The sequence below is a fragment of the Maniola hyperantus genome, chromosome 28 (genome assembly GCF_902806685.2).
Source record: "Maniola hyperantus chromosome 28, iAphHyp1.2, whole genome shotgun sequence".
Taxonomy (NCBI): domain Eukaryota; kingdom Metazoa; phylum Arthropoda; class Insecta; order Lepidoptera; family Nymphalidae; genus Maniola; species Maniola hyperantus.
The window spans coordinates 2,646,892-2,674,239 of NC_048563.1; the positions used below are offsets into that span (position 1 = coordinate 2,646,892).

General features: G+C 38.6%; 1 protein-coding gene across 5 annotated transcripts in view; it reads left to right on the forward strand.

The window, feature by feature from the left end:
- Positions 1-27,348, forward strand: part of PAPLA1 (Phosphatidic Acid Phospholipase A1) — a 109,617-nt gene that overhangs the window by 72,705 nt on the left and 9,564 nt on the right. For 4 of the 5 annotated variants that reach the window (XR_011238378.1, XM_034982904.2, XM_069508333.1 and 1 more), the window contains exons 2-14: positions 3,531-4,160; positions 7,586-13,479; positions 14,018-14,147; positions 14,924-15,038; positions 15,419-15,494; positions 16,067-16,207; positions 21,669-21,813; positions 22,051-22,136; positions 23,024-23,182; positions 23,678-23,827; positions 25,143-25,272; positions 26,445-26,553; positions 27,088-27,173. Coding sequence is in view for 4 of the 5 variants with exons in the window: in XM_034982904.2 (XP_034838795.1) it covers positions 3,531-4,160; positions 7,586-13,479; positions 14,018-14,147; positions 14,924-15,038; positions 15,419-15,494; positions 16,067-16,207; positions 21,669-21,813; positions 22,051-22,136; positions 23,024-23,182; positions 23,678-23,827; positions 25,143-25,272; positions 26,445-26,553; positions 27,088-27,173 (7,851 nt within the window). In the remaining variant the exon portion in view is untranslated. The remainder of the gene's footprint in view (positions 1-3,530; positions 4,161-7,585; positions 13,480-14,017; positions 14,148-14,923; positions 15,039-15,418; positions 15,495-16,066; positions 16,208-21,668; positions 21,814-22,050; positions 22,137-23,023; positions 23,183-23,677; positions 23,828-25,142; positions 25,273-26,444; positions 26,554-27,087; positions 27,174-27,348) is intronic. The other variant, XM_069508332.1, reaches the window with a different exon arrangement.

The window sequence follows — 27,348 nt, forward strand, 5'->3', positions numbered from 1 at the left end:
TCTAGGATGTCATTCTAGGATATCGTTGGTCCATCGTGCTGGAGGGCGTCCCACACTACGCTTGCTTAAACGCGGTCTCCACTCAAGGACTTTCCGGCTCCAACGGCCATCGCCTCTACGACAGACATGACCTGCCCACTGCCACTTCTGCATTATTTATTTTCAGCGATATAAATGTTTATTTATTTATTTATTACTAGCTTATGCTCGCGACTTCGTCCGCGTGGACTACAAAATTTCAAACCCTTATTTCATCCCCTTAGGAGTTGAATTTTCAAAAATCCTTTCTTAGCGGATGCCTACGTCATAATAGCTATCTGCATGCCAAATTTCAGCCCGATCCGTCCAGTAGTTTGAGCTGTGCGTTGATAGATCAGTCAGTCACTTTTTCCTCTTATATATTTAGATTATTACGGATCTCTAATATCGCATTCGCCCGTGACCAAGTGGTGATTTGAAAACATCAAATGTCCTTACCTTGTTAATGTGTGGGCCATTATATGTTATGTACATACATACTAGTTTTACTATACTGCTACGTAGTCGTACTATGTTGTATACCTACTGACTATGTACATTTTTTGTCGCGACTTCGTCCGTGTGGATGCCGATATCTAAATATATAAAAGGATAAGGTGACTGACTGACTGATCTAACAACGCACAGCTCAAACTACTGGACGGATCGGGCCGAAACTTGGCATGCAGATAGCTATTATGACGTAGGCATCCGCTAAGTAAGGATTTTTGATAGTTCAACCCCTAAGGGGGTGAAATAGGGTTTTGAAATTTGTGTAGTCCACGCGGACGAAGAGTTCCGTACTATTATCTATCAAACGCTCATCATCATCATCATCAATCGATAGACGTCCACTGCTGGACCTATGTCAAACGATCAACGAGCAAAAAATCACGTTTGTTGTATGGGAGCCCCTTTAAATATTTATTTTATTGTGTTTTTTTAGTATTTGTTGTTATTATTATTATTATTATTTATTTATTATTTAATTAGAACGGCCATAAAGCCAATTACACTAATTAAACTACGAGTACAAACTAACATAAACATACTTACAAAAATTGTTAAAATTATAATTTTTTTTTTTTTTTTAATTTTAATTTTAATTTTTTTATTAATTTTTGTTATAGCGGCATTCAACTGTCTATCACGGTTCATGAGATACAGCTGCAGCCTGGTAACAGACAGACAGACAGACACACTTTCGCATTTGTAATATTAGAATGGAGGATAGTATGGACTGAAAGGTATAAACATAATTTATTGTGTACTGATGCCCGCGACTTCGTCCGCGTGGAATTAGGTTTTTCAAAAATCCCAAGGGAACTCTTTGATTTTCCGGGATAAAAAGTAGCCTATGTCACTCTCCGGGTCTTTATCTATACCCATGCAAAAAATCACGTCAATCCGCCGCACCGTTGCGACGTGTTTGAAGGACAAACCAACAAACAAACACACTTTCGCATTTATAATAAGGGTACTGATATACTAAATCGTGACTGTAAGGGCGTGACGCGTTAACCTACGATTATGGCTATGCGGTGTGCCAGTTGTCTGCCGAAGCCGTGATAGTCTAGTGGTTAACACATCCACCTCCTAATCGGAGGTCGGGGGTTCGATCCCGGGCACGCACCTCTAACTTTTCCGAGTTATGTGCATTCTAAGCAACTAAATATCACTTGCTTTAACGATGAAGAAAAACATCGTGAAGAAACCTGCATGCCTGAGAATTCTCCGTAATGTTCGGATAGGGGTGTAAAGTCTGCCAATCCGCAATTGTCCAGCGTGATAGACTATGACCAAACCGAAACCCGTGTTTAGTAGTAGACTGGCGACGATCATTTATGATATCAATAGGTATATCGAAATATTACCTATAAGTACTTACATTTTTAGGGTTCCGTACCTTAAAAGGAAAAACGGAACCCTTATAGGATCACTTTGTTGTCTGTCTGTCTGTCTGTCCGTCTGTCTGTCAAGAAACCTACAGGGTACTTCCCGTTGACCTAGAATCATGAAATTTGGCAGGTAGGTAGATCTTATAGCTGACATTTGGGGAAAAATCTGAAAACCGTGAATTTAGGGTTAGATCACACAAAAAAAATTAAATTGTGGTCATGAACTAATAATTAATATTTTCAACTTTCGAAGTGAGTGACTATATCAAGTGGGGTATCATATGATAGGTCTTCACCTGACATTCTAAAACAGATTTTTATTTATTTTTATGCATCATAGTTTTTGAATTATCGTGCAAAATGTGCGACTGTAGTACGGAACCCTCATTGCGCGAGCCTGACTCGCACTTGGCCGGTTTTTTATTATTTAGATACAAGTTAGCTCTTGACTGCAATCTTACCTAGTGTTAAATGATGATGCAGTTTAAGATGAAAGCGGGCTAACTTGTAAGGGGTATGGTTTCTAAAGGCATCGTACCGTAACGTTAAATCGCTTGGCGGCACAGCTTTGCCGGTAGGGTGGTAACTAGCCACAGCCGAAGCCAGACCAGAGAAAATTTAGAAGTTATAAAATTCCAAATTTCCCCTGCCGGGAATCGAACCCGGAACCTCCCACTAACTGCGCCAGGGAAGTCGTAAAAGGGTTTTTCCTAGTCTTAACAATCCTGGAAGTATTATGTGGGCGGAGCCGCGGGTATGTATGTATACAAGCAGTGGCGTGCACAGTGTTTGAAGCCAGGGTAGGCATTAGTTAGGCAGGAACCTATTTACTGGCAGGTCATAATGAAAAATATGCATTGAGCTATTACAACTGGGATAAGCAGTGCATTTATGCCTCTATGACCTGCATGCCACTGTGTACAAGTCCTGTATACCACCAGAATTAGCCTAGCTCTTAGAGAGAAAGTAGACCAGTCTAGCTTTTAGATAAGCTGCAATTTTCACTATGTACACCTGCCAATTAGGTACCCAAGTGTTGCCTAACATATAGATCTGAGGACCAATTATGTTAACTATTGCTTTACATAATTACTTATGTACTTACTAGCTTATGCTCGAGACTTCGTCCGCGTGGACTGCATAAATTTCGAACCCCTATTTTACATCCCTAGCGGCTGAATTTTCAAAAATCCTTTCTTAGCGCTCTTTCTATGTCTACGTCATAATAGCTATCTGCATGCCAAATTTCAGCCCGATCCCTCCAGTAGTTTGAGCTGTGCGTTGATAGATCAGTCAGTCAGTCAGTCAGACAACCATCATCATCATCATGATCAACCCATCGCTACCTCACTATTGAGCACGAGTCTCCTCTCAGAGTGAGTAGAACTTTGGCTATAGTCCACTTCGCTATGCCCCGGTTTTCTCTCGATGTTTTTCTTCACCGTTAAAGTAAGTAATATTCAATTTCTTAAATCGCACATAACTTCTAAAAGTTTGAAGTGCGTGCCGGGATCGAACCTCTGACCCCTTGATTAGGATGCGAACGATGTCTCTAAAATTACAATTTTAAAAATATTATTTAAGTATTAATCCCATACCTTTTCTTTGTTACAGATGAACAACACGGGGCCCAGAATACAACCTTGTTGCACTCCGAACACGGCATATCAAACTTACCGTCCAGCGACACAAACTCTAACCAATCACAACAAAACACACAAACAAACATAGCAAACCCTCTAAATAATAATAAAAACACGCAAAACTTTGAAATTAACGAAATGAATATAGTATCAAAAGCCTCCGTAAAATCTACTGACGATTTTGATGTAAACGAATACTTTGCTAGACTGCAAGGCACTAGATATGTTAGCGCTCCCCTAAACAGTAACGTAACCGATCAGAATGCTAATCTGCAAGCTGAAGAGAATCTTGAAGAGATAAATCTAAATGATTCCATTGAACCGGATAAAGTTTTAGGTACGGAAAATGTACAGAATAGCCTAACAGCTGATATAGCGCAGAACTTTTCCCAGCTACCTAACGTCCTGCCTCACGTAGCGAGTGCTGTTTTTAGTTCTTTTAGTAATATGTTGAGTTTGAAGAGTAGAGAGGTTACTCCTGAGGAATCGAAGGCGGTACATGATGTACAGCATAGAACTGGAGTTATGAATGTGCCGTTTGGTGTACCCGAGGCGCCGGTTAGTGTTGCGCCTCCACCATTGCGAGAGCCGCCTATGTCTGGTGAGTTTAAAGATTTAATCTATTTTTTATTTGCTGACTTTAGAGATAAACAAATAGTTGAAGACTTTTATTGGAGAAACGGGTAAACGTGGCGGATAACGGTCTTGCTTCGAAGTAACAATGAAACTGTGATATATGAAAAAAACCGGCCAAGTGTGGGCCGCATTGAGGGTTCCGTAATACAGTCGTATTTTTTCGACATTTTGCAGGATAATTAAAAAACTATGATACATAAAAATAAATAAAAATCTGTTGTAGAATGCACAGGTGAAGACCTTTCATATTATGATACCCCACTTGATATAGTTATCTTACTTAGAAAATTGAAAATACTAATTATTAGTTCATGACCACAATTTAATTTTTTGTGATAATAATATATCTAACAAAAGAAATTATTTGAATCGGTTTCAATTTTATATGAATTTTACGTGAAAGAGACATGTAAAATATTGCAGACAATTTAATAACCTCCATTAAATATTTAAAGTTGGTTATAATGCTTGAATTGGTACTTTTTAATTTCTTTATTGGCTATTTTATTTTGTTTTTATAGATTATTGACCATTATAGAAACAAATGCATTACAAAAACTTAAAAAGCATTTGACCATTTAAGAAGAACATTAGAAACGACTACGTAACTTATTATTGCATAAGATAAGTTCATAAGTCATAACTGATGCTGGCCAAATATCACTGACCTCTACCAACAAGTATGTACACTGGACTTGCGCTTGTCGACCTGCTGCTCGATTGCGGTAGAATATTTTGTAGATCCTCAATATTCAACTGTACAACAGCTCTCACCGAACTTTCCTTCCTCCATAAACGTGACACGATCGAAACAATCTGTGCCCAGTTGGCACACCTACTTGAATTGAGAATGACAGCTATAATATCACGATCGCAATCACCTGTGATTGGTTGACGCTCGCTTACTATTGGCTACAATGCATTGTTGCAACAAGAATCGCACAAATTCAGCCAAAAAGAAGCAATTCGCCCTTCTGGCGCTGACAGCAGCGGTGAGCGTCACGTGACTTGGAACTAAATGTTAGTGATGAGAACTCTGTCAACACAAAGAGCATATGGCACGAAGTGTTAATTTTAATATCCGGTATTCCTCGCTGGAACGAGATGCACATTTAGGCTATAGAGCGCACTTTGACTTTGCTCAGACTTTGAGTTAAAATGAGGCAGATTTATGTGAGATATATAGCTCTGTCGCGTTTTTACTCTGACTTAAGTCTAAGCAAAGTCAGAGTGCGCTCTATAGATTTTCATGGTGGCCATTTTGAATTTTTATTATCTGTTGTTATAGCGGCAATAAAAATACACACTGAAAATTTCAATCTGATTAACCGAATAGGTGAAGGATGAAGTCGCGGGTATCGTCTAGTATTGTATATGGTACGGAGTCCACTTGACTGGTTTTTATGGCACACCTCTTCCAGCGTACTTGTACATGTCCACTTCAGTGCCAAATATGAAATAATCACCAAACCAATGATTATACTACTAAAGGCATAAGGTCACATTTATTGTGGGCCTAAAGAGCACGAATCCGTGGGAAACGAGTTCTCACCATAAGTAGATATAGTTTGCGACAGGTCGACATGGCAATCGGGGTGTGCGGTGAGTCGTGGAGAGGGGACGTCTCGCACACCCGCTCAGCGCACGCCCGCGCCGTCCCGCACCGAGCGGGCGCGGATGCTGTGCGGATGTATGAGGCGACCCCACCCCAATTGCCAAATTTATCTGTTGCGAACTATTATACATTATGATTAGATGACCAAAATAGTAATCTAAATATATAATAGGAAAAGCTGACTGACTGACTGATCTATCAACGCACAGCTTAAACTACTGGACGGATTGGGAAGAAATTTGCAGGCAGATAGCTATTATGACATCCGTTAAGGATTTTTGAAAATTCAACCACTATGGGGGTAAAATAGGAGCTTGAATTTTTTGTAGTCCACGCGGACTAAGTCGCGGACATAAGCTAGTTAAATAATGCCCGCGACTGCGTCCGCGTGGATTTAGGTTTTCAAAAATCCCGTGGAAACTTTGATTTTTCGGGATAAAAAGTAACCCATGTCCTTCCCCGGGATGCAAGCTATCTCTGTACAAATTTTCGTCAAAATCAGTTGAACGGATGGGCCGTGAAAGGCTAGCAGACAGACAGACTAACACCATTTTCGCAATTAAAATATTAAGTATGGATGATAAAGCATAATAGCAAAGTGAATATAAAATAAAATATAAAAATAAACACTTATCACAAAATAATTTTTATGTGAGGAATTAAACATAATTTGACAATGTAACAGTACTTACAATATAATTTTATGATTACGTGGATTTTTTTATAATACGCTCGTGGGGTCAAGCGAGGTCATTGCCACGGCCTTCTTTTAGCGACCTAATGGTAGGCATTTGACGTTTCGTAATTTAACGATTAACGAAATTTTCCTTTGTGAATCATCTTCCTTTTTTTAGAGTTCTGTATATCCAGAGAAAGCTTAAAGGAATGTGAATTTGTGGAAAAAACTGGCCAAGTGCGAGTCAGACTCGCGCACTGAGGGTTACGTACTGCAGTCATATTTTATCGACATTTTGCACGATAAATCAAAAACTATTCTGCCTAAAAATAAATAAAAATCTGTTTTAAAATGTACAAGTAAAGCCATTTCATATGATACCCCACTTGTTATAGTAATCTTACTTTGAAAGTTGAAAATAGCAATATTTGTTCATGAACATATTTTAATTTTTTTCTTGTGATGAAACCACAAATTCACGGTTTTCAGATTTTTCCCCTCATGTCTGCTATAAGACCTACCTTCCTGCTAAATATCATGATTCAACGGGAAGTACCCCGTAGGTTTCTTGACAGACAGACGACAAAGTGATCCTATAAGGGTTCCGTTTTTCCTTTTGAGGTACGGAACCCTAAAAATTTGGATTTTTGCGATTCCCGTGATAAACGAACTATTTACAAAGTTTCTACGAAAATCTGAGTGCGCGAGTCGCACTTGGTTTTCTTTTTCTTTCCAAAAATATTTGCTGAAAGCAGTATTGTATTAAAATGTGTCTGTCTACCAAAACTACAATAACCTAAACTTATACATACCTACTCTAGTATTATAAATGCGAAAGTGTGTATATGTGTCTGCTAGATTTTCACGGCCTATCTGTTTAACCGAAGACGGGCACAGGCTACTTTTTGTTCTGGAAAATGAAAGAGTTCCCACGGAATATTTAAAAAACCTGAATTCACGTGAATGTATTCGCGGCCGCTTGAAGCTTTAGGCTCAGTTCCCACCACCAGAGAACGCAGAACTCTCCTCTGGAGCGAGAGTTCTACTTTCCGCATTCATATCAATATCTCATTTTAAACTTGTTTTTTTTTGTTTTCAGGTACTACTTCAAACTATAGAATTACAACTAAGAAGAAAGTATATGCACAAGTACCGGGGCTAAGCTCTGGAGATCACCAACACACACAAACATTCAATCCGGCACCCATGAGTCAGAATACACCAGCTTATTTCATACCTGAAGCTAATGTATCTAGTCCTCCGTCCGATCATAGTAAAATTGAAAACGTAGCTATTGGATTTGAAACTAAATCACCCATAATAGATCGAATGAATTTAAGAAATCTTCAGGAATCTACGAAAATAAGTGCTGAAGAAAGTAAAGAGCAAATTAACATATTTGATCCTTCGGCGTTTGTTCAATCTCCAAAATCGGCAGGTCAAACAGGATTTGATACAAATATAACAGACCAAGCTAACACTTATGTATCAACTCAAATAACACCTGAAGAAAGCAAAGAAAAATATAATATATTTGATCCGGCAGCTTCAACACCGAAATTGACAAGTCAAATAGAATTTCATTCAAACATAACTGATCAAGCTAGTACAGAAAACTTTCGTGGATTTACTCAAATCACTACAAAAGAAACTCAAGATAGATTTAATTTATTCAACCCAGCAGCCTCTGTAGAAATACAAACAGGAAAAGCAGTTGGCAATCATCCTGAGTCATATGGTCAATATAAACCTAATTTAGAAAGTTCCGTATTCATAACTACTGGACAAGTAACTGAAAGTCATCCTGATGCGTTTATTCAAACGAAACCCGATATAATTGAGATAAAACCAGATATTTCATCGCAAACTTCTATCCCTAATCCAGCAACTGAATTTATGCCATTAATACCTCATGGATCGACCACAGTGATTCCTCCACCACCTATGTTCTCCAATTTACCACGAAGAGACAGCCAAGCTACTGTGGGAAAGTCAGTTTTACCACCGTCGGTGGCACGACGCATATCTGCCAATCAACCAATAATGAAACCTCAGACTATACCAACTATGGTACCACAGGAGAACTTTTTCATTCCAACTATTCCGTTAGATCCAGAAACACATGCTCAGCAGAATTTTTCGACATCTGAGTATAATTCCCCTAATATTAAAAGTATAGGACACGGTCTAACAGCAGACACATTAGAAAGTAATAGACAATCACAAATAAATTTTCAAGCTCAAAAGTTCCCTGCAAATAATCCACAATCATCATTTCAAATACCATCACATTCTTCAAACCAACCACTTAATACTTCTAATAACACAGTACCGATGATATCTTCAAGTGATACAATGTTACCAGAATCACCTACCGCTGCACCTCTTATTCCTAAAGGATCATCATTGCCAGTTTCTACGCCCGTGCCTCGTATTGCTCAAGGAGCATCATCTACAGATACACAACTTTCATCACAACCACCAAAAACAATTCAACCAATAAGGCCACCATCTTTTGTTTCTGATACCGTTATGAAATCAGAGGATGATGCAACTGAACGCTCGCTGCAATCAACAGGTATCACTCAACTCGTCAAGACTGAACAAGCAAATATTGCACCACCTATGTTCTTTAATCCCGCTACGTTAAATCAAGTATCAATACCTACAGACGAAATACAGAAAAATCAAGATATTTCAAATCAACAGTTTCCACAATTCACAATGAACTCTCCACCTGAACCTCCTAAACAAATAACAGAGCCTCCCAAAATGACAGGAAATCTAAATTATAGATTAACAAACAAAAAGCCACAGTATTATTCCGGTCCAATTGAAGGTGTTGGTAATATGAGTAACAATTTAAAACCACTAATAAATCCTGTTGGACCCAGTTTATTCCAAGGTGCTGTTTTTACTCCTGAACAAAATGTTCAACCTATTAATCAGAATTTAGCAAGTGATTTTAGTTTGCCCAGTGCGCAAGAATTTACACGACCAACTGATTTACCGCAACCACCTACAGGATTAAGTTTATTCCAAGGTGCTATTTTCACACCTGACCAAAATGTTCAACCAATAACCCAGAAGTTAGCAACAGATTACAGTTCACCTAGTTCATATGAAACTGCAGCACCTTTTGATTTAAATGAACCTGTAGTGTCATCATATCCACCATTTGGTGCAAAAGAACCAGACGATCAAAAACCACTAGTGTATCAAGATTTTAATACAGCTTTTGATTTGAGTAGGCCGACAACAGAGAGATTTGAAGAAACTCGACAAGAGTCGAAAGGTTTCGGAATAATTGGATCGTTAAAATCTAAACTTAGCTCAATAGATATTAATAAGATCCAGAGCACTGTTACAACCTTCTTCGACCCCGCATACAATGAAACAAAAGTTGATGAAAAGAAGCATGAATACTTATCACAGTATGATAATTTGTCTGTTGGAAATTATGAAAATTTTCCACAAACTGAAAGCGCTAGTTTAGAAGTATTTATTCCTAGTGCTCCGGAACAAATAAAACCTAATCCATATAATAATCAATCTGATTACTCCCAAACTACCGTACAGCCACAGTATTATCAAACACAAGACTATATGAATCAGGCACATAATTATCCTAATCCGGGATGGGGTAACATGTACCATCAGCAACCAATCGTCCAACAATCGTCTGCCGCAAGCAGTCTTTTTCCAACCCCGGCAAATATAACGCAAGACTGTCATAAATATGAAATTAAACCTTCAACAGAATCGGAAAAATTGTACACGAATACTACAATATTTACGCAAGACCATACAATGAAAACTCCTACAGAGAAACATTTAAAAGACAGTGAAAATGATAGAATAGCTGATATTTCAAAAATAACCGATTCCTTACTTCCTGATGCCATAGTTCATCAGGAACTAACTGAAACTCAAGAACTTACATTATCAGATACTAGAATGGAAGGTAACACTGAGAGAATTGACATTCTATCAGACCAGAGCAAGACATCTGAAATATCTCAGAGTACTGGTGATTCTTCTTTAAAAAGTTTCTTTGATTATTCTAAACAAGAACAACAATCACTATTTGATAATATAGTTTCTAAGGAAAATGATTTTAGAAAAGCGAATATTGTTTATGGACACGCGACTGTTGCTGATTCATTTGCCAGCGCTTTTGACTTGAAACAAACTTTAACCCAGTCAATATCGCACACTAAAACTGATGAACTTGCTCCGCTGCCTCGGGAACTACCTCGAGTAACGTCTCGAGTATTTTCAAACATTTCCGCAAAAGACTTTTTCGAGAGACAAAAATCTCAAGAAAATGTGATTCCAGCCAAACCTGAAAAAACTGATATTGGTTTTGAATTATTACAAAAAACGTCTGATGTTTCATCGAAATCTTATTTTGATTATCACTTTACAACTCCCGTATTGAATGTTATTGAAAACAAAGATATCTCGAGTAGTAAAGATGTACAAAGTTTTTTTGGCAAGCAAAGTACAACTGATGTGGATACATCAAAAGAACTTTTAACAACTGTTATATTGCCAGTATTAAAGGACTTATCTGATGATTTAGTGCCACCACAGTATTTAGATGATGTAAATGATGACCAAAGAACCGCTTCTTCCAGCTATGATTTTCAAATTGCCTCAGACAATAAACCTGGATATAGGCTTTTCGACTTTGGTTCGTCAGAAAAAATACCTTTAATTCCTGGCTGTGCATCATACAAAGATATAAAGAATGTCGAAGAAAAAACAGAAAAGGTGGCTCTATCTAAAAGTACTGATAATGTTTTAAAAGAAAAGTCTTCAGTTTCAGATCTTTTTGAAAAAAGTGAACAAATTGAACAAAAAGAGGATTTGCTTGAACAACAAGTTTCTGAATTAAACATTTGTGAAACATGTAGAGAGGTTAATAAGCCAGAAGAAAAAGATGTTGATGATTTAACTACACAGTTAATAGAAAATATAACGGCTCCCATACAATTAGCGCACCCTGTCGAGTATCCATTTGTTGGTAGCAGTTTGGTTACTGATAAATCTGTAATATCCCATATTACAGAAGATATCATAAAAACCATGAAATTACCGCCACTTGTAGAACTAATTGATGACATTAGTGTTAGTACAAATATAAATTACGGATGGTCAACTAATGATACTAACTCATCTAAAGTCCTACAAAATCATGACTACGATTTTCAACCAGATCCTCTTTCTTTAGGATTCTTTCAAGATAAATCTTTAGTATTTGAAAACATACCTACTAATGCTAGCGACGAAATAAAAGCTGAATTTAGGTTTACTCAAGAAGATACTTCAATTTTATCACCACCAATAACTGTACCTACTGCACCGCCCGAGGAGGATACGAAGTCAGATGAAAGTGGTTTAGACGTGCATTCGATTGAACAAGATGCTAAAAATGACTTTCCTATTTTCGAAGAATTCGTAATAGAACCATCCGAAACTGATGATGATAAAATAGAGTATAAGGAACGAGAAAGAAGTTCAGATGACCCAGTACCAGATGCAGATACCTTTACTAATAGAATCGAGAGATATAAGAAAATGGAAACTAATCCAGAACCTGATGTTTTCTCTGAATTAAGGAGAGATTCTTTGCCGTTTGAATTACCAACTTCTACAAGCCCAGCAATAACGATAGCATCGTATTTCGACACAGGCAACTATGCTGTTGAGAATCATTACAAGAATTCATTGACTTCTCCGGCCGCTTCGATATCTTATAACGTCAACACTTCTACAATGCGTATTCCACCAGGTTTCGAAGATGAATATAAAAAACGACTAAGTGATATCGCTGCTTCGAGGATCCTTCCTGGATTGAACGAAAATGTTACATTTATTCCAGATACAACCACTCAAACGCCTGCCACTATCACATTGACAGTAAACAATCCAAATATAACGTTTATACCTGATACTTCAACCCAACGTGGTTTAGCAACTTTGACTTATTCAAAAAGTCCTGTAGAAAACCTGAACATTTCTGATACAGAAGTTTTAACTATGATCGAAAAGATTGTAGAAGATTCTTCATCTGTAACCGAGAGGTTACCAGCATTTTCCAGTATTGTTGAACCCAAAAAGGAAACAGCAGAAGAGAATAAACTTGATACAGCATCCACTGAAAAGGAACCACAAAAAAGTGAAGAACTTAAGTTGGAATCGCTACCAGATCCAATCAACTTCTTTTCTTCAAATGCAGAAAGCACAGAAGACTCAGATGTCTACAGTAACTTTAGCAGATTATCCAGTTATTTTACAAGTCCGCCCAAACCTGATCACACGAAGTCTTTTTTTGAGTTGAGCCAGTCTCAGGATCATTATAGGCATAAACCTAAAAGTGACACTTTTGATTCAATACAAAATAATGTCATAAGTTTTTTTGAAACTACAACTGTAGATACTCAAACAAACCCGACTGTACATTCAAATAATAAAACTACAAACATTCCGCAAACCAATATAGCAAATATGAATTTAATACATGATTTGACATCATATAAAAATTTTACTCCAAAAGAAGATGTAGTAAGAACAGTCAACTACTTTACTGTAGTTGAAAATGTTAAAGATATTAATATAGGCGAACCAAAAGAATCCAAACATTTGAATGAAAAAGAACGTGTAGAAAACGTAGATAGTAAATATATTGATGAACATAAAAACAATCAATTAGGGGATAAAAATAACTTAAATTTCGAAGATATTATAAAAGAATGTAAATATTGCTGTGACACGACCAAAAAGTTTACAAAATTAGACGCAAAAGGTGTAGATTTTGATAATTGTAAAGTAAGGAAAGGGATGGATAGAGACACCGATAAGAAAAAGGAGGGAGATAGTAATATGGCTGAGAAAAAAGAAAGTGTAAATAAAACGTCGCTGAGTGTCAACTTTTTAGATCAAACATTCCAAGATGATAGTAGTGATAAAATTGTTTCTATGAATGAGGTATTTACCATTTTAAATACGATATTATTTTTACCTTTTATTATAGTGCATTCAACATTTTCTGGCGTGTTTCCACTTGAAACCGTCATTACTCATTAGCTATAACAATAGCTCAACCTCAGGCTGAAATCTATAGAGCGTGCTTTGACTTTGCTTAGACTTAAGTCACTGTTAAAACGAGACAGATTTATGCCAGCTATATAACGCTGTCTCGTTTTAACCGTGTCTTAAGTCTGAGCAAAGTCAGACTGCGCTCTATAAATCTCACCCGACAAACAAATTTTTCTCTGTATAGTATTACAACGAAGTGACAACGAATTGATCCTGTAACGGCGATTACGCACTGCACTTCCGTCATCCGTGAGAATACCAGCGATTTTCTACGACATATGTCATAAGCTCCCATACAAAACAAAAGGGAACGTGTTTTCACGGACCCGGATCGGATGAGCGCGTAGCCGCCGTAAGGGTCCCTACTCCCTTTCTTACTATGGTACGGAACCCTAAAAACTCTCTGTATAAATCTGTCATTTTCCAGCATCGCACGTCGTCAGACTATGCGCCGGTAAAGTATCACTGGTTCTACCGCAAAGAGTTGGAGGACAAATCCATATGGCGGGGGTTCTCAACAGGCGACTCTAAAGCATTGGAGGACGCGTACAATAGCCGTAAGTGGTTTTTTATTTATTTAGATACAAGCACAGACCACTACCTATAGACGCCGAATAGCCAGACACCCCCGATCGCCAAGCTTATTCAGTTGCTTAGCATGAAAGGCGGCCCACGCCCGTTCGGTACCCTCATCCCGCACATTGTCTTGATTACGTGACTTTTGAGTCCACCAATCACAACAAAGCCCTTGTCCCCCGTCACTATTTTACGATTTTGTGTAAGGCCCGCCATACACGGACTGCTCGAGCGGTGAGTCAGTGATCAACATACACGGACCGCTCGAGTAGTCAGAGTCAACAGCTTGAAGCTGCCACCGAGCAGTTAGCTTAACTGCTCGATGGCAGCTTCAAGCTGCCAAGCAATTTCAGTGCGGGCGGGAAGAGTGCGCGACGTGGAATGAGGAGCGCGGGCGGAAGTGACTGCGCGACAGCTCGAACAGTCCGAAGCAGTTGCAACTGCTTGAGCGGTTCGTGTATATACGTAGAAGTCTGTAGTTCAACACGCAGTCGCAGCTTGAAACAGTCCATCCTGACTGCTTCAAGCTGTCCGTGTATGGCTGGTCTAAGGTCGATGATCTTTGTCAGCCCTATTACAGACTACGGTATATTTGGGCTGCAAATTGCAAACACCAGTCTCAGTTTTTATCTTGTGCTTTGGTCTAAAAGTGTGGTGTAAAATGTTCACTTTAAAAAAAATAGACGTTGAAGAAGAACCCCCTAAGGGTTCCTTGTTTACTACGGAACCCTAAAAGTTAGTACTGATATGTTTTCAGCGGACCTGAACGAAGACACCATAGTGGCAACGGATGGTGGGAGATACGACGTGAACGTGATAGCTCGCACGAGGAACGCTGTGTACTGGACCGAAAAACCTACCAACGTTATGAGGTATGTAGTCCAGTGAGGCAAATGCAACTTTGATGAAACCAATCTAATTATCACGATTGGCACAATTTGGCTGGATACAAAAAAATCGCGAAGTTTCCCCAAAATACGCATTTTTTACACGACCATTAGGAGAAGAACCAGTTTTTTTCGATTGATATAAAACTAATTTCAATAAAATTTCGTATTTACGTTCAAGGTTTAATACACTAAGGAATTACGGTATTATTTTATGGTAACAGAGCACATAGAGTTTAAATTTTTTTTAAAACGCGTGCAACAAATTTGCGCTTTGGCCCAGACTTTTCGATACATTCGCCTTTGCGATCCCATTTTGCCTTAAGTGTAATCACTAGTAAATTAATGAAAAACAATGTTTCTAGGTGCAGTTGGTTCTACAAAGGCACGGCAGTTCCTCGCTATGTGCCCTACACAGAGTCTACAGCCGAAAAACTTGAGGTGTGTATTTGTGTATTAAAATAATATAAGTCAACAGAAAATCGGGTAAGCGTAAGGAACGGCACGTCATTGGTTGCATATATGACAGACATAGGGCACGTTCACATTTAAAGAAACGAAAGAAAGACATAACGTTTATTATTGAAAGTTGTGACACACATTACCAATTATACCAACGGGTTTGGTTATCCCGGTGCCTTTAATACTTGAGCATTAAAGCCAAAAGAACTCAAGCAGAAGAAGCGCTGGAATAAACTGTGTCATATGTGGCACAACTCGAAATAAAGATCCCAAGTTAGCATAAATACTGTACGCCTTTTACATACACAAAAAATGACCAGAATGTCAGATCCATACTAATATTATAAATGCGAAAGTCTGTCTGTCAACCGATTTTGACGAAAATTGATTGGTACAGAGATAGCTTGCATCCCGGGGAAGGAAAAAGGCTACTTTTATCAAATCAAAGAGTTCCCACGGGATTTTTAGAAACTCAAATCCACGCGGACGAAGTCGCAGGCATCATCTAGTTTGTAATATTACCCACCATTTGTTACCTTTCTCTATTTCAGGAAATGTACCACCACAGCGTGACAACAGGCGAGTGGCACCGGCGCCTGATGCTGCCGAACGACGAGATGGTGGTTATGCACGGCCCGGCCGTCATGGTGCACTTTCTGCAGTCCTCCACTGATACCTTCAGTGCCACTCCAGTGAGTCACTCATATAATGGCCTAGCGCCCGCACCGGCTTGGCTTGGCGAACATATAAATCTTCTTTATTTTATATCCCTATTTCATGTATTTTATTGTTAACTGCAAAACACAATTAAAACCACATAATCACTTCACTTCATCATTATAGTTGTGACGTTACAAGTCAGAAAGAACGCTAAACAATGTTGTTTGTAATGCCCTTATCAACTACAATAGTAACATCGATTCAGCTAATTATTGCATCATCGAAATTCAATCTGAAGACTACCCTCACCCATCCTAACTTACTAACCTATCCTAATCTATCCTTTTCTAGCTATTCATCTTTAGAAAGAGTGTGTATCGAAATCCGCCAAAGATCAACGTGTCAGAAGACCAAACATCCCATAAACCATCCCATATTTATGGCACATGGACCAAATATAATTTGTTTTTTCTACTATAGCAACGTCAATATTACTTACTACTAAAAAATCTTTATAGTTGTGATATAACAAGTCAGAAAGAACGTTAACAATATTGTTTGTAATGCCCTTATCAACTACAATTTTAACAATTCGCTTCATTTGATTGCTGCATCGAAAACCTAACCTAACCTAACTCACCTATCCTCTCCTAGCTATCCGTGTTTGGGAAGCGTGTGTACCGAAATCCGCCAAAGATCAACGTGTCAGAAGACCAAACATTACAGATAGACCATCCCATATTAATGGCATATGAACCAAAAATAATTTTGTTTTATCTATTATAGCAACGTCAATATGTAGCTAATACCCTGTAAAACACTCTTACTACTAAATAATCTGTAAAGTTGATTATTATTACTAGTCAAAAAGAAGGATAACAATGTTGTTTGAAGTGCCCTTATCAACTACAATTGTAACAAATCGCTTCATTTGCATCATCGAAAACCTAACCCAACCTAACTCACCCATCCTAATATATCCTCTCCTAGCTATCCGTGTTTGGGAAGCGTGTGTTCCGAAATCCGCCAAAGATCCACATGTCAGAAGACCAGCCGTTGCACATAGATCATCTCATATTTATGGTGCACGGTGCAGGGGAATGGAGGCAACAAAAGCAAAAGATTGTTAGTTTAATTGTTAGCTAAACTGTAATTAATTTAGTGTATTTTGGGGACAATTTGCCTAGATTTGATATTAGTGTTCTTTGCTTTAGTTTTAAAGTTTTTGACAAGGACAATGGGACCGATTCTTTTGTACACAATCTCTAAACTAAACTAAATTAACAGGTCTAAATCTAGTGCTATCCTTTTCCGCAAGCAACGTTATGAAAGGGATAGCAATAGATTTAGACGTGCCACTTTAGTTTAGTAAACTAAAATGTTGACATTGTGGCTAACGATAGCGGGCACTGCGCCTGCGGTCGCTCCGTCATACCGTGATATTGTCGTATGCCCAAGTGTGTCTTCCGAAACGCAGTCAAATATGAACCGAAAGCCGATAACAGTAAGGAACAGTATTAATCGAGATGAAAACACAGAGTTCACTTTGGTGGAACCAAAAAGGCGTAAGCTTCGTAATAATAATTTGCGTGGCTCGGCTCAGCGTACAAGCTGCATTATTCAAGTTGCCGACATACCTATTTCGATCTATGTATCGAGGTTATCGAAAAATACGACTAATGACCAAATGATAAGGTATATTAGAGAAATGGGACACGAATGCATTGATGTCCAACTTTTGAAGCAGAAATATGAGACATCCTTCAACTCGTTCAAAATTATAATTTCACGTTCGAAATTAGACTTATTTCTTAGAAGCGACTTCTGGCCGGAAGGTGTGAAGTTTCGAGTGTATCGCGAGCGAGCTACAGTTGCGAAAGACGCTGCAAACAATACACAACATGAATAGTACTTCTATGCAAAATATGACTATGTTATCTTTTAATTGCAAATCGATTAAAAGATCGATTCAGTGTGTCCATGATTTATGTAATAAAGCTGACATTGTAGCACTACAGGAGACGTGGCTGCTGCCCCATGATTTAGACATTGTGCAAAGCATTCATTCAGACTTTGGGTGCGCTGCTACCTCTTCTGTGGACTTGTCAGCTGGAGTACTGCGTGGGCGGCCTTACGGTGGTCTCGCGCTTTTGTGGAAAAAGACTCGCTTCAATAATATATCTGTTATAAACTGCTCCAACGACAGAATTATGGCTATCCGTGTTAACTTAGGGTTGCGATCTTTCTTGATATTTAATGTATACATGCCGACAGACGAAATTGAGAATCTTCCAGATTTTACTAATTGTCTAGCACGAATAAGTGCGATTGTCGAAGAGAGTGAGGTAGCATCTGTCTATATTTTGGGGGATTTTAACGCCCATCCGAATGCCCGTTTTGGTAATGAGCTGAGGCAATTTTGTGATGAACAGGAGTGGGTATGGGCCGACATTACTAAGCTTGGTAGCAATTCTGACACGTTTACATTCATTAGTGAATCGCACGGCAGTCGTCGTTGGTTGGATCATTGTCTTACTACAGAAGCTGCGTGGAAATCTGTACTAAGCGTGGACGTTATGTATGATATCTCATGGTCCGATCATTTCCCGCTACGTATAGTATGTAATATTGGAGAGACCGAGTGTTTTATTCTCGACGACGCCACCTTTGCCGGAACGGGCATTCGGTGGGGTGACAGAGATGCAACTCAGGTTGATTCGTACTACAATTACTGTGATAATAGACTTGGTAAGATTTGTGAGCAGATATTATGTAAGGACTGTGATAATAATAGATGTAACAATTTAGATAGTCACCATTTATTTATTGATAATTTATACAATGATATTGTCAACATTATGCAGTCAGGTGCTAAACGCTCATCAAAACGATGTCAGTCTAATAAGAATATTAAGCACAAACAGGTCACAGGTTGGAATTTTCATGTTCAGGAAAGCCATAGTAAGTATAAGTTGTACTTTGAAGCGTGGGTGTTGGCGGGTAAGCCATCTACTGGTATTGTATATGATAATTTGATAAAATCTCGTAAATTTTTTAAAAATAAGTTACGATGGTGTCAAAAAAATGAAGAAGTCATTAAATTAGATATTTTAGCCATGCACCGTAAACAGAAAAATTTTGTCAAGTTTTGGAAACAAACTAAAGCATTTAATTATAAACAAAGCAAACCAGTAACAGTGGATGGCTTACAGTGCCACGTACAGATAGCCAATATGTTCGCGGAACGGTTTAAAATCCAACCGTTACAGGTGGATCCTAAGTTAAAAGGCAACAATTATGTTAATGCATTACCGGACTTAAGCAAGGTAATACAATTTACGACTGAAGACATAACAAAAATTGTAGTCAAAATGAAAAGAGGGAAAAGTCCTGGTTATGATGAACTAAGCATTGAGCATATTTTATATGGTGGTTTATTGCTACACGAGAAACTATGTGGTTTGTATAACTTGTGTATAAGATATTCGTATCTTCCCCATAATTTAATGAAAACAATAGTTGTCCCGATCGCAAAAAATAAAACCGGGGACTTGGCATCGCCTGCTAACTATCGTCCTATTTCCCTGGGTACAGTAATAGGTAAAATTTTGGAACGTCTTGTGCAACCCGAACTGCTTAGGAATGTGGTAATCGACGACGCACAGTTTGGTTTCCGACCTGGTCTCTCGACAGACTCAGCTATAGTTGGTCTGAAGCACACTATACAGTATTATACAGGGCGTGACACATCTGTATATGCGTGTTTTCTCGACCTGAGCCGGGCTTTCGATCTAGTTAATTATGATATTCTCTGGGAGAAACTGTACCGGTCTCAGGTCCCAGAGAAGTTATAGGTCTGTTGAGGTACTGGTACGGAAACCAAACAAATACTGTGAAATGGGGCGAAGCGACTTCTAATTCATACAAATTAGACTGCGGTGTTCGCCAGGGTGGGATTACCTCCCCGGATCTTTTTAATATATATGTAAATAACCTAATAGAGGAGCTGAGAGACACCAAGATCGGATGCCACATCAATGGTGTATGTGTAAATAGTTTGAGTTATGCGGATGATATGGTGATTCTCAGCCCTTCTATTAAAGGCCTCAGAAAGTTGCTCTCGGTTTGTGAGCATTATGCTAATGCTCATGGGCTGAAATATAATGTTAACAAAACTGAGATGCTTGTATTCAAGGCAGGTAAAGGTCCGGAAAGAATCCCAGAAGTAATTCTAAATGGTAAAGCAGTTCGGGTTGTGCAGAAATTCAAATACCTAGGACACATCCTGACAGAGCATCTAAAAGATGACAGCGACATTGAGAGGGAAAGGAGGGCACTCTCGATTCGTTGCAATATGCTGGCGCGTAGATTTAGCAAATGCAGTAAGGCCGTTAAAATAACCTTATTTAACGCCTACTGCCAATGCTTTTATACGTGCCAGTTATGGACAAACTTTCTTAAAAAGTCGTTCACTGCAATACGAGTACAATATAACGACGCATTCCGAATACTCATGGGATTGCCGAGGTATTGCAGTGCTTCTACTATGTTTGCCGAAGCGGGGGTGCCTGACTTCTATTGTATTGTTAGAGCTCGCGTGGCATCCTTTTGGGAAAGACTTCGGAGCTCTAACAATGCAATACTCAAGGTCGTTTGTGAAGGGATGCCCAGCCCTATTTTTAGTTATTGGCTATCTGTACACCAGGATAAGAACAGAAAGTAATACCTGTGACCTGTGACATCTGAAATGAGTTTTTTTAACCATTTCAGTTAGTTGTAAGGTATCTTTATGTATTTTTTATTTTTATTTGTATGCTTTGTAATGTAAATTGTATTTTATTTTATTGTAATTTTTAAATGTGTTTATGGGTTTTATGCCTGACAATAAAAAACTATTATTATTATTATTATTATAATTCCATTGTACACAAACTCTAAACTAAACTTAAATGACACGTCTAAATCTATTGCTATCCCTTTCATAATGTTGCTTGTGGAAAAGGATAGCACTAGATTTAGACCCGTTAATTTAGTTTAGTTTAGAGATTGTGTACAAAAGAATCAGCCCCATTGTGTACGACGGAGTTAGCCACAATGTGTCTGTGATTGTCTATATTTATCTTGTACTTACAACATGACCGTCCATTGATAGTGTTTTTATTATTATTTCGGTACAAGTTACCCCTTAAGTGGTGGTAAGTGATGATGTAGTCTAAAATGGAAGCAGGCTTGAACACGACGGACATACAGACAGACAACAAAGTGATCCTATAAGGGGTTTTTTTTTAAAAAGAATATTAGCCATGTTAAATGACTAATATTCCCCTTTCCTCTCCAACTAAGCGTCAAGCTTGTGCTAGGAGTAGGTAAGACAATAGTGCAACGGGCGGGGTTTGAACCGTCAACCTTTCGGTTTTCAGTCCATTCCTTTACCCGTTGAGCTATTGAGGCTCTCAAATTAGGAAATGGACATGTGACAATAATTGTTTTCAGCAGTCTTTGCGCCAACGAGTAGTACGAGGCTGCGTGGAATCGGAAATAGAGGATACGGAACCATCGAGCATAGACCATCTCTTGTTGATGTGTCATGGCGTCGGTTCCGCTTGCGATATGCGCTTCCGGTCTGTGGAGGAAGTTGGTGAGTTCAGTCTTTACTATTGTACTTTTAACGTAAGATTCTGTTGTACACAATCTCTCAACTAACAGCTCTAAATTTATTGCTATCCCTTTCATGATGCTCCCTGAGGAAAAGAATGGCACTAGATTTAAACCTGTCAATTAAGTTGAAAAATGGTGCCCAACAGAATTGGCGTCAATATAATATAATATCTAAATCTAAATATCATATCATTGAGATAATGGCTTTCATTTTCAGTGGATGACTTCAGATCTACAAGTTTACAACTAGTTCAATCGCATTACAAGAACTCCTATGATCGCGGCCTTGTAGGAAGAGTCGAGGTGAGTTACTAGTAATTATACATTATTATTAAAAACCGGTCAAGTGCGAATCAAAATGGCGCACTCGGGTATTTTTTTTTTTTTTAATAGATATAGCGAGCAAGCGAGCAGGCGGGTCACCTGATGTTAAGTGATTACCGCCGCCCATGAACATTTGCAGCACCAGAGGAGCCGCCGATGCGTTGCCGGCCTTTTAGGAATTTGTTGGTCCGCCCCTTGAATAACCCCATGTTATAATCTAGTGGGAACACCGCCGATGGGAGATTTTTGCACGATAAATCAAAAACTATTATGAATTTAAAATGTACAGGTAAAGTCCTTTCATATGATATCCCACTTGGTATAGTCAGCTTACTTTGAAAATTGAAATACATTTCAATTTTTTTTCGTGATGTAACCACAAATTTACGATTTTCGAATTTATTCCTTTATTTTTGCTAAAAGACCTCCTGCCAAATTTCATGATTCTAGGTTAACGGGAAGTACCCTATAGGTTTTCTGGACTTACACGACGGACAGACAGACAACAAAGTGAGGGTTCCTTTTTCCTTTTGATATACGAAACCCTTAAAATATGTAAAAGTGTTACTACATGATAATATGTTAAAAAACTTTAATCGACTTTGTTTTCAAAAATGAAACTGAATTTATTTCAAATGCGCGTAAAGGTTAAATGCAAGTTTTTTTTATTAAGTTTTTTTTTTAAAGAGTATTAGCCATGTTAAATGACTAACATTCCTCATTCCTCTCCAACTAAGCGTCAAGCTTGTGCTAGGAGTAGGTACGACAATAGTGCAACGGGCGGGGTTTGAACCGTCGACCTTTCGGTTTTCAGTCCACTCCTTTACCCGTCGAGCTATTGAGGCTAGTTAGTTATTTAATTCCAGGTGCTACCAATATCCTGGCATTCAAGTCTACACTCAGGAGAAACTGGTGTGGACAAGCGCTTGGCGGCCGTGACCCTGGACAGTATACCGCGTTTGAGGAACTTTACCAACGATACATTGCTGGATGTACTGTTCTATACCAGTCCTGTGTTTTGTCAGGTAAGTCGCGTTGAAGGACAGGTAAATTTCGTTTAACCAGTACCCTTATTATAAATGCGAAAGTGTGTTTGTTTGTTGGTTTGTCCTTCAATCACGCAGCAACGGAACAACGGATCGACGGTGATTTTTTGCATGGGTATAGTTAAAGACTTGGAGAGTGACATAGGCTACTTTTTATCCCGAAAAATTAAAGAGTTCCTACGGGATTTTTAATCAGCTAGTATTAAATAAGAATCTAAGAAAGTACATACATGTAGGTGATAATAGTCGTGACAGGTAAATGTCATCTGTGCATATAAAATTCAAAGTCCTGACTGACTGACATATATCAACGCACAGCCTACACCGCTAGACACATGAAATGATGGTATGTTCTTTGTAAAGAGTAGGTATCCACTAGGAAAGGATATTTCGAAATTCTATCCAAAAATCAGCCAGTCAGTCAGCTTTTCCTTTTATAAAAATAAATAAATTTTGCAATCTTCTTATTTTCAGACGATAATAGAAACGGTATGCAATGAGCTTAATCGCATCTACGCACTGTTCAAGAGAAGAAACCCAGATTACGAGGGCGGAATATCATTGGGAGGTCACTCGCTGGGGAGTGTCATCCTGTATGACTTGTTATGTCACCAGATGCCAAAGGTAAGTTTGTTTAATAGACAATATTATGAACTGAACTCTATCGTATATATGCATTATGCATTGTTCAAGAAAAGGAACCCAGATTACGAGGGCGGAATATTATTGGGAGGTCACTCGCTAGGGAGTGTCATTCTGTATGACTTGTTGTGTCATCAGATGCCAAAGGTAAGTTTGTTTACTCTATACTAATATTATAATTGCGAAAGTGTGTCCGTCTGTCTGTCTGTCTTTTCACTGCCCATCCATTCTATCGATTTTAACGAAATTTGACCCATAGATAGCGTGCATCCCGGAGAAGGGCATAGGCTACTTTTTATCCCGGGAAATCAAAATACGTAAAATCCACGACCTTTGTTAGTTTAAAGTGTACTAACCATTTTAAATTACCGATTAAACTAAAAAAGTGCGTCAAATGATTGTGACGTCACATGCCGGTATTTCACAGAGTCTCGCATACTAAGCGCGCGTTTTGACATTTGATAAAAAATTACTGTTGCTCGATTGCGGTAGAATGTCAGCTTTAATGTCACGATCGCAATCACCTCTGATTGGTTGACGCTCGCTCCCTATTGGCTACGATGCATTGTTGCAACAAGAATCGAACAAATTCAGCCAATCACAACAATTGAGATTGTAATAATGATTGAAATTGATTGAATGACAGGTTTTACTATCGAATTAAAATAGCTGTCAAATATCGAATTTTGTGCCTTCTGAGTTTTTTTTAAAGAATATTACACATGTTAAATGACTAATATTCCCCTTTCCTCTCCAACTAAGCGTCAAGCTTGTGCTAGGAGTAGGTACGACAATAGTGCAACGGGCGGGGTTTAAACCGTCGACCTTGTATAATTTATAATAATTTATTATAAACTAGCTTATGCTCGCGACTTCGTCCGCGTGGACTTCATAAATTTCAAACCCCTATTTCACCCCCTTAGGGGTTGAATTTTCCAAAATCCTTTCTTAGCGGATGCCTACGTCATAATAGCTATCTGCATGCCAAATTCCGATCCGTCCAGTAGTTTGAGCTGTGCGTTGATAGATCAGTCAGTCAGTCAGTCAGTCACCTTTTCCTTTTATATATATAGATAATATAACAATAAAATAGGCTGAATCAAGTGTATAATTTTTAATAATCACAAGATGACTTTTTTTAGCAAAGAATAACCTCTTGCATCAAGATTGACACAGACTATGTAAATTCATAACAGACCTTTCGGTTTTCAGTCCACTCCTTTACTAGTTGAGCTATTGAGGCTCTCAAGTAGTAACTCTAAGTACTGTGGATTATTTTCGCCACGCTTTGTTCCAGGGTACAGAAAGGCCAGTGTCGACGGACAAGCAGTACGTGACAGGCACAGCCGGTACAGGCCAGCCGTGCGTCAACTACCCCCGTCTAGACTTCTGCCCAGACACGCTGTATGCCCTAGGCAGTCCTATTGGTGAGTTAGAAAGAAAGAAAGAAAGAAAAAGAGTTTATTTGGATAGATACAGATAGGTTTTTTTTTTAACTAAGTCGTTTAACAATTTTTTTTAATTTTTTTTTAAAGAATATTAGCCACTAGCTGATGCCTGCGACTTCGTCCGCGTGGAATTAGGTTTTTTAAAAATCCCGTGGGAACTCTTTGATTTTCCGGTATAAAAAGTAGCCTATGTCCTTCCCCGGGATGTAAGCTACCTCTGTACCAAATTTCATCAGAATCGGTTAAACCGTTGGGCCGTGAAAAGATAGCAGACAGACAGACAGACACACTTTCGCATTTATAATAAGAGTACTGAAATAAGGGTACTTGTTAGGGTACTGATTGTTTATGTGGCATGTGAAATGTAATCCCATTGTTATTCCTAATGAGTAATGACGATCTCAAGTGGAAACACGCCAGTTAATATTTTCTCGGAATCAGTACACCAGAAAATCTGCACATCTCTACAATAAAATCAACAAAATTCTCAATTTCCACACTAGTAAACAGTTTGATATTAAAAAAACATTGTCTAAGTGGTTACAAGAAAAAACGTACGACGAAACAGAATTACTTGTAGGAATATAAATAGGTAGGTTGAATTTGAAATTTGTTATTTGTTATTAAAAATATACACATGTACACACTCACACACACATACACACACTCACACTCACAATACACACTGATACACATATATACACACACACACACTCATACACACACACACACACACACACGTATTTTTAAGTTTCATATTGTTGTTATAAGTGTTTATTTGTTAATGATGGAGGAGGGAGAGCGGGGACCCTGAGATACAGGTTTTGCAAACTTACTTCAGGGTCCCTGGCACAATTTTAAAAAGACCTTTTAAAACAAATAAATCATTTCATTTCAAATCATTTCATTTCATTTCAAATATTGAATGCACTAAAATAGTAAAGAATACCCGGCTGAGTTTGTTGTGGGCTCTTCTCAGACCTGGGCGCGTTTGGAACCCTCGTAGCTTTAGTTTTAAGTTTGCGTAATAATTATCACCACTATATCTCACAAATCTAACACCATACCAGACCATCAAAAAGAGTAATTTATTACTTATTTTGAATAAATCATTTGACTTTGACTTTGACTTAGTAAATAATTGATTTCAGCAATTTTCGAATGCATCAGAGGTGTACAAACTCTGGGTCTGGACTTCTGCCTGCCGACTTGCAAGAACTTTTTCAATATCTTCCATCCGTACGACCCTATTGCTTACAGGTAAGTTTTATCGTAACTTACCTGTTTCCTTGTAGTTCCTACAACCGATAGACGTTGGGGTCCCAAGGTGCTGGAATGGCGACCTCGCACCGGAAGACGCAGCGTTGGAAGACCCCCCACTAGGTGGACGGACGACATCAGACGAGTCGCAGGGAGCCGCTGGATGGCGGCGGCGCAAGACCATGGCGTGTGCAAGTTCCTACAAGAGACCTATGTCCAGCAGTGGACGTCTATTGGTTGATGATAATGATGACCTGTTCCCTTTAGTTTAGTTAGTTTCCAATTGTGTATTTTATTTTAGACTAGCTTATGCCCGTGACTTTGTCCGCGGGGACTACACAAGTTTCGAACCCTTATTTTACCCCCTTAGGGGTTGTATTTTCAAAAATCCTTTCTTATCGGATGCCCACGTCATAATAGCTATCTGCATGCCAAATTTCAGCCCGATCCATCCAGTAGTTTGAGCTGTGCGTTGACAGATCAGTCAGCCAGTCACCTTTTCCTTTTTTTATTTAGATGTATTTTTTTTTACAGACTCGAACCCATGGTGAATCCACTGTTAAGGGATGTGAAACCTTATCAAATCCCACATCATAAGGGCAGAAAGAGGATGCATTTAGGTAATTACCGACTGATTTAATTTATGACGACCTTTTAGTGATTTAGCATTTATCAACCCCGCAATGTATAGCGTGCAAAACTCGGGGTCAATTCCCCGCCTACGACGCGGCATTAACCTCGCTGCACCTATCTACGCAACGTTCGTTGACCCCTAGCGTCAGTCAAATGTTTCAT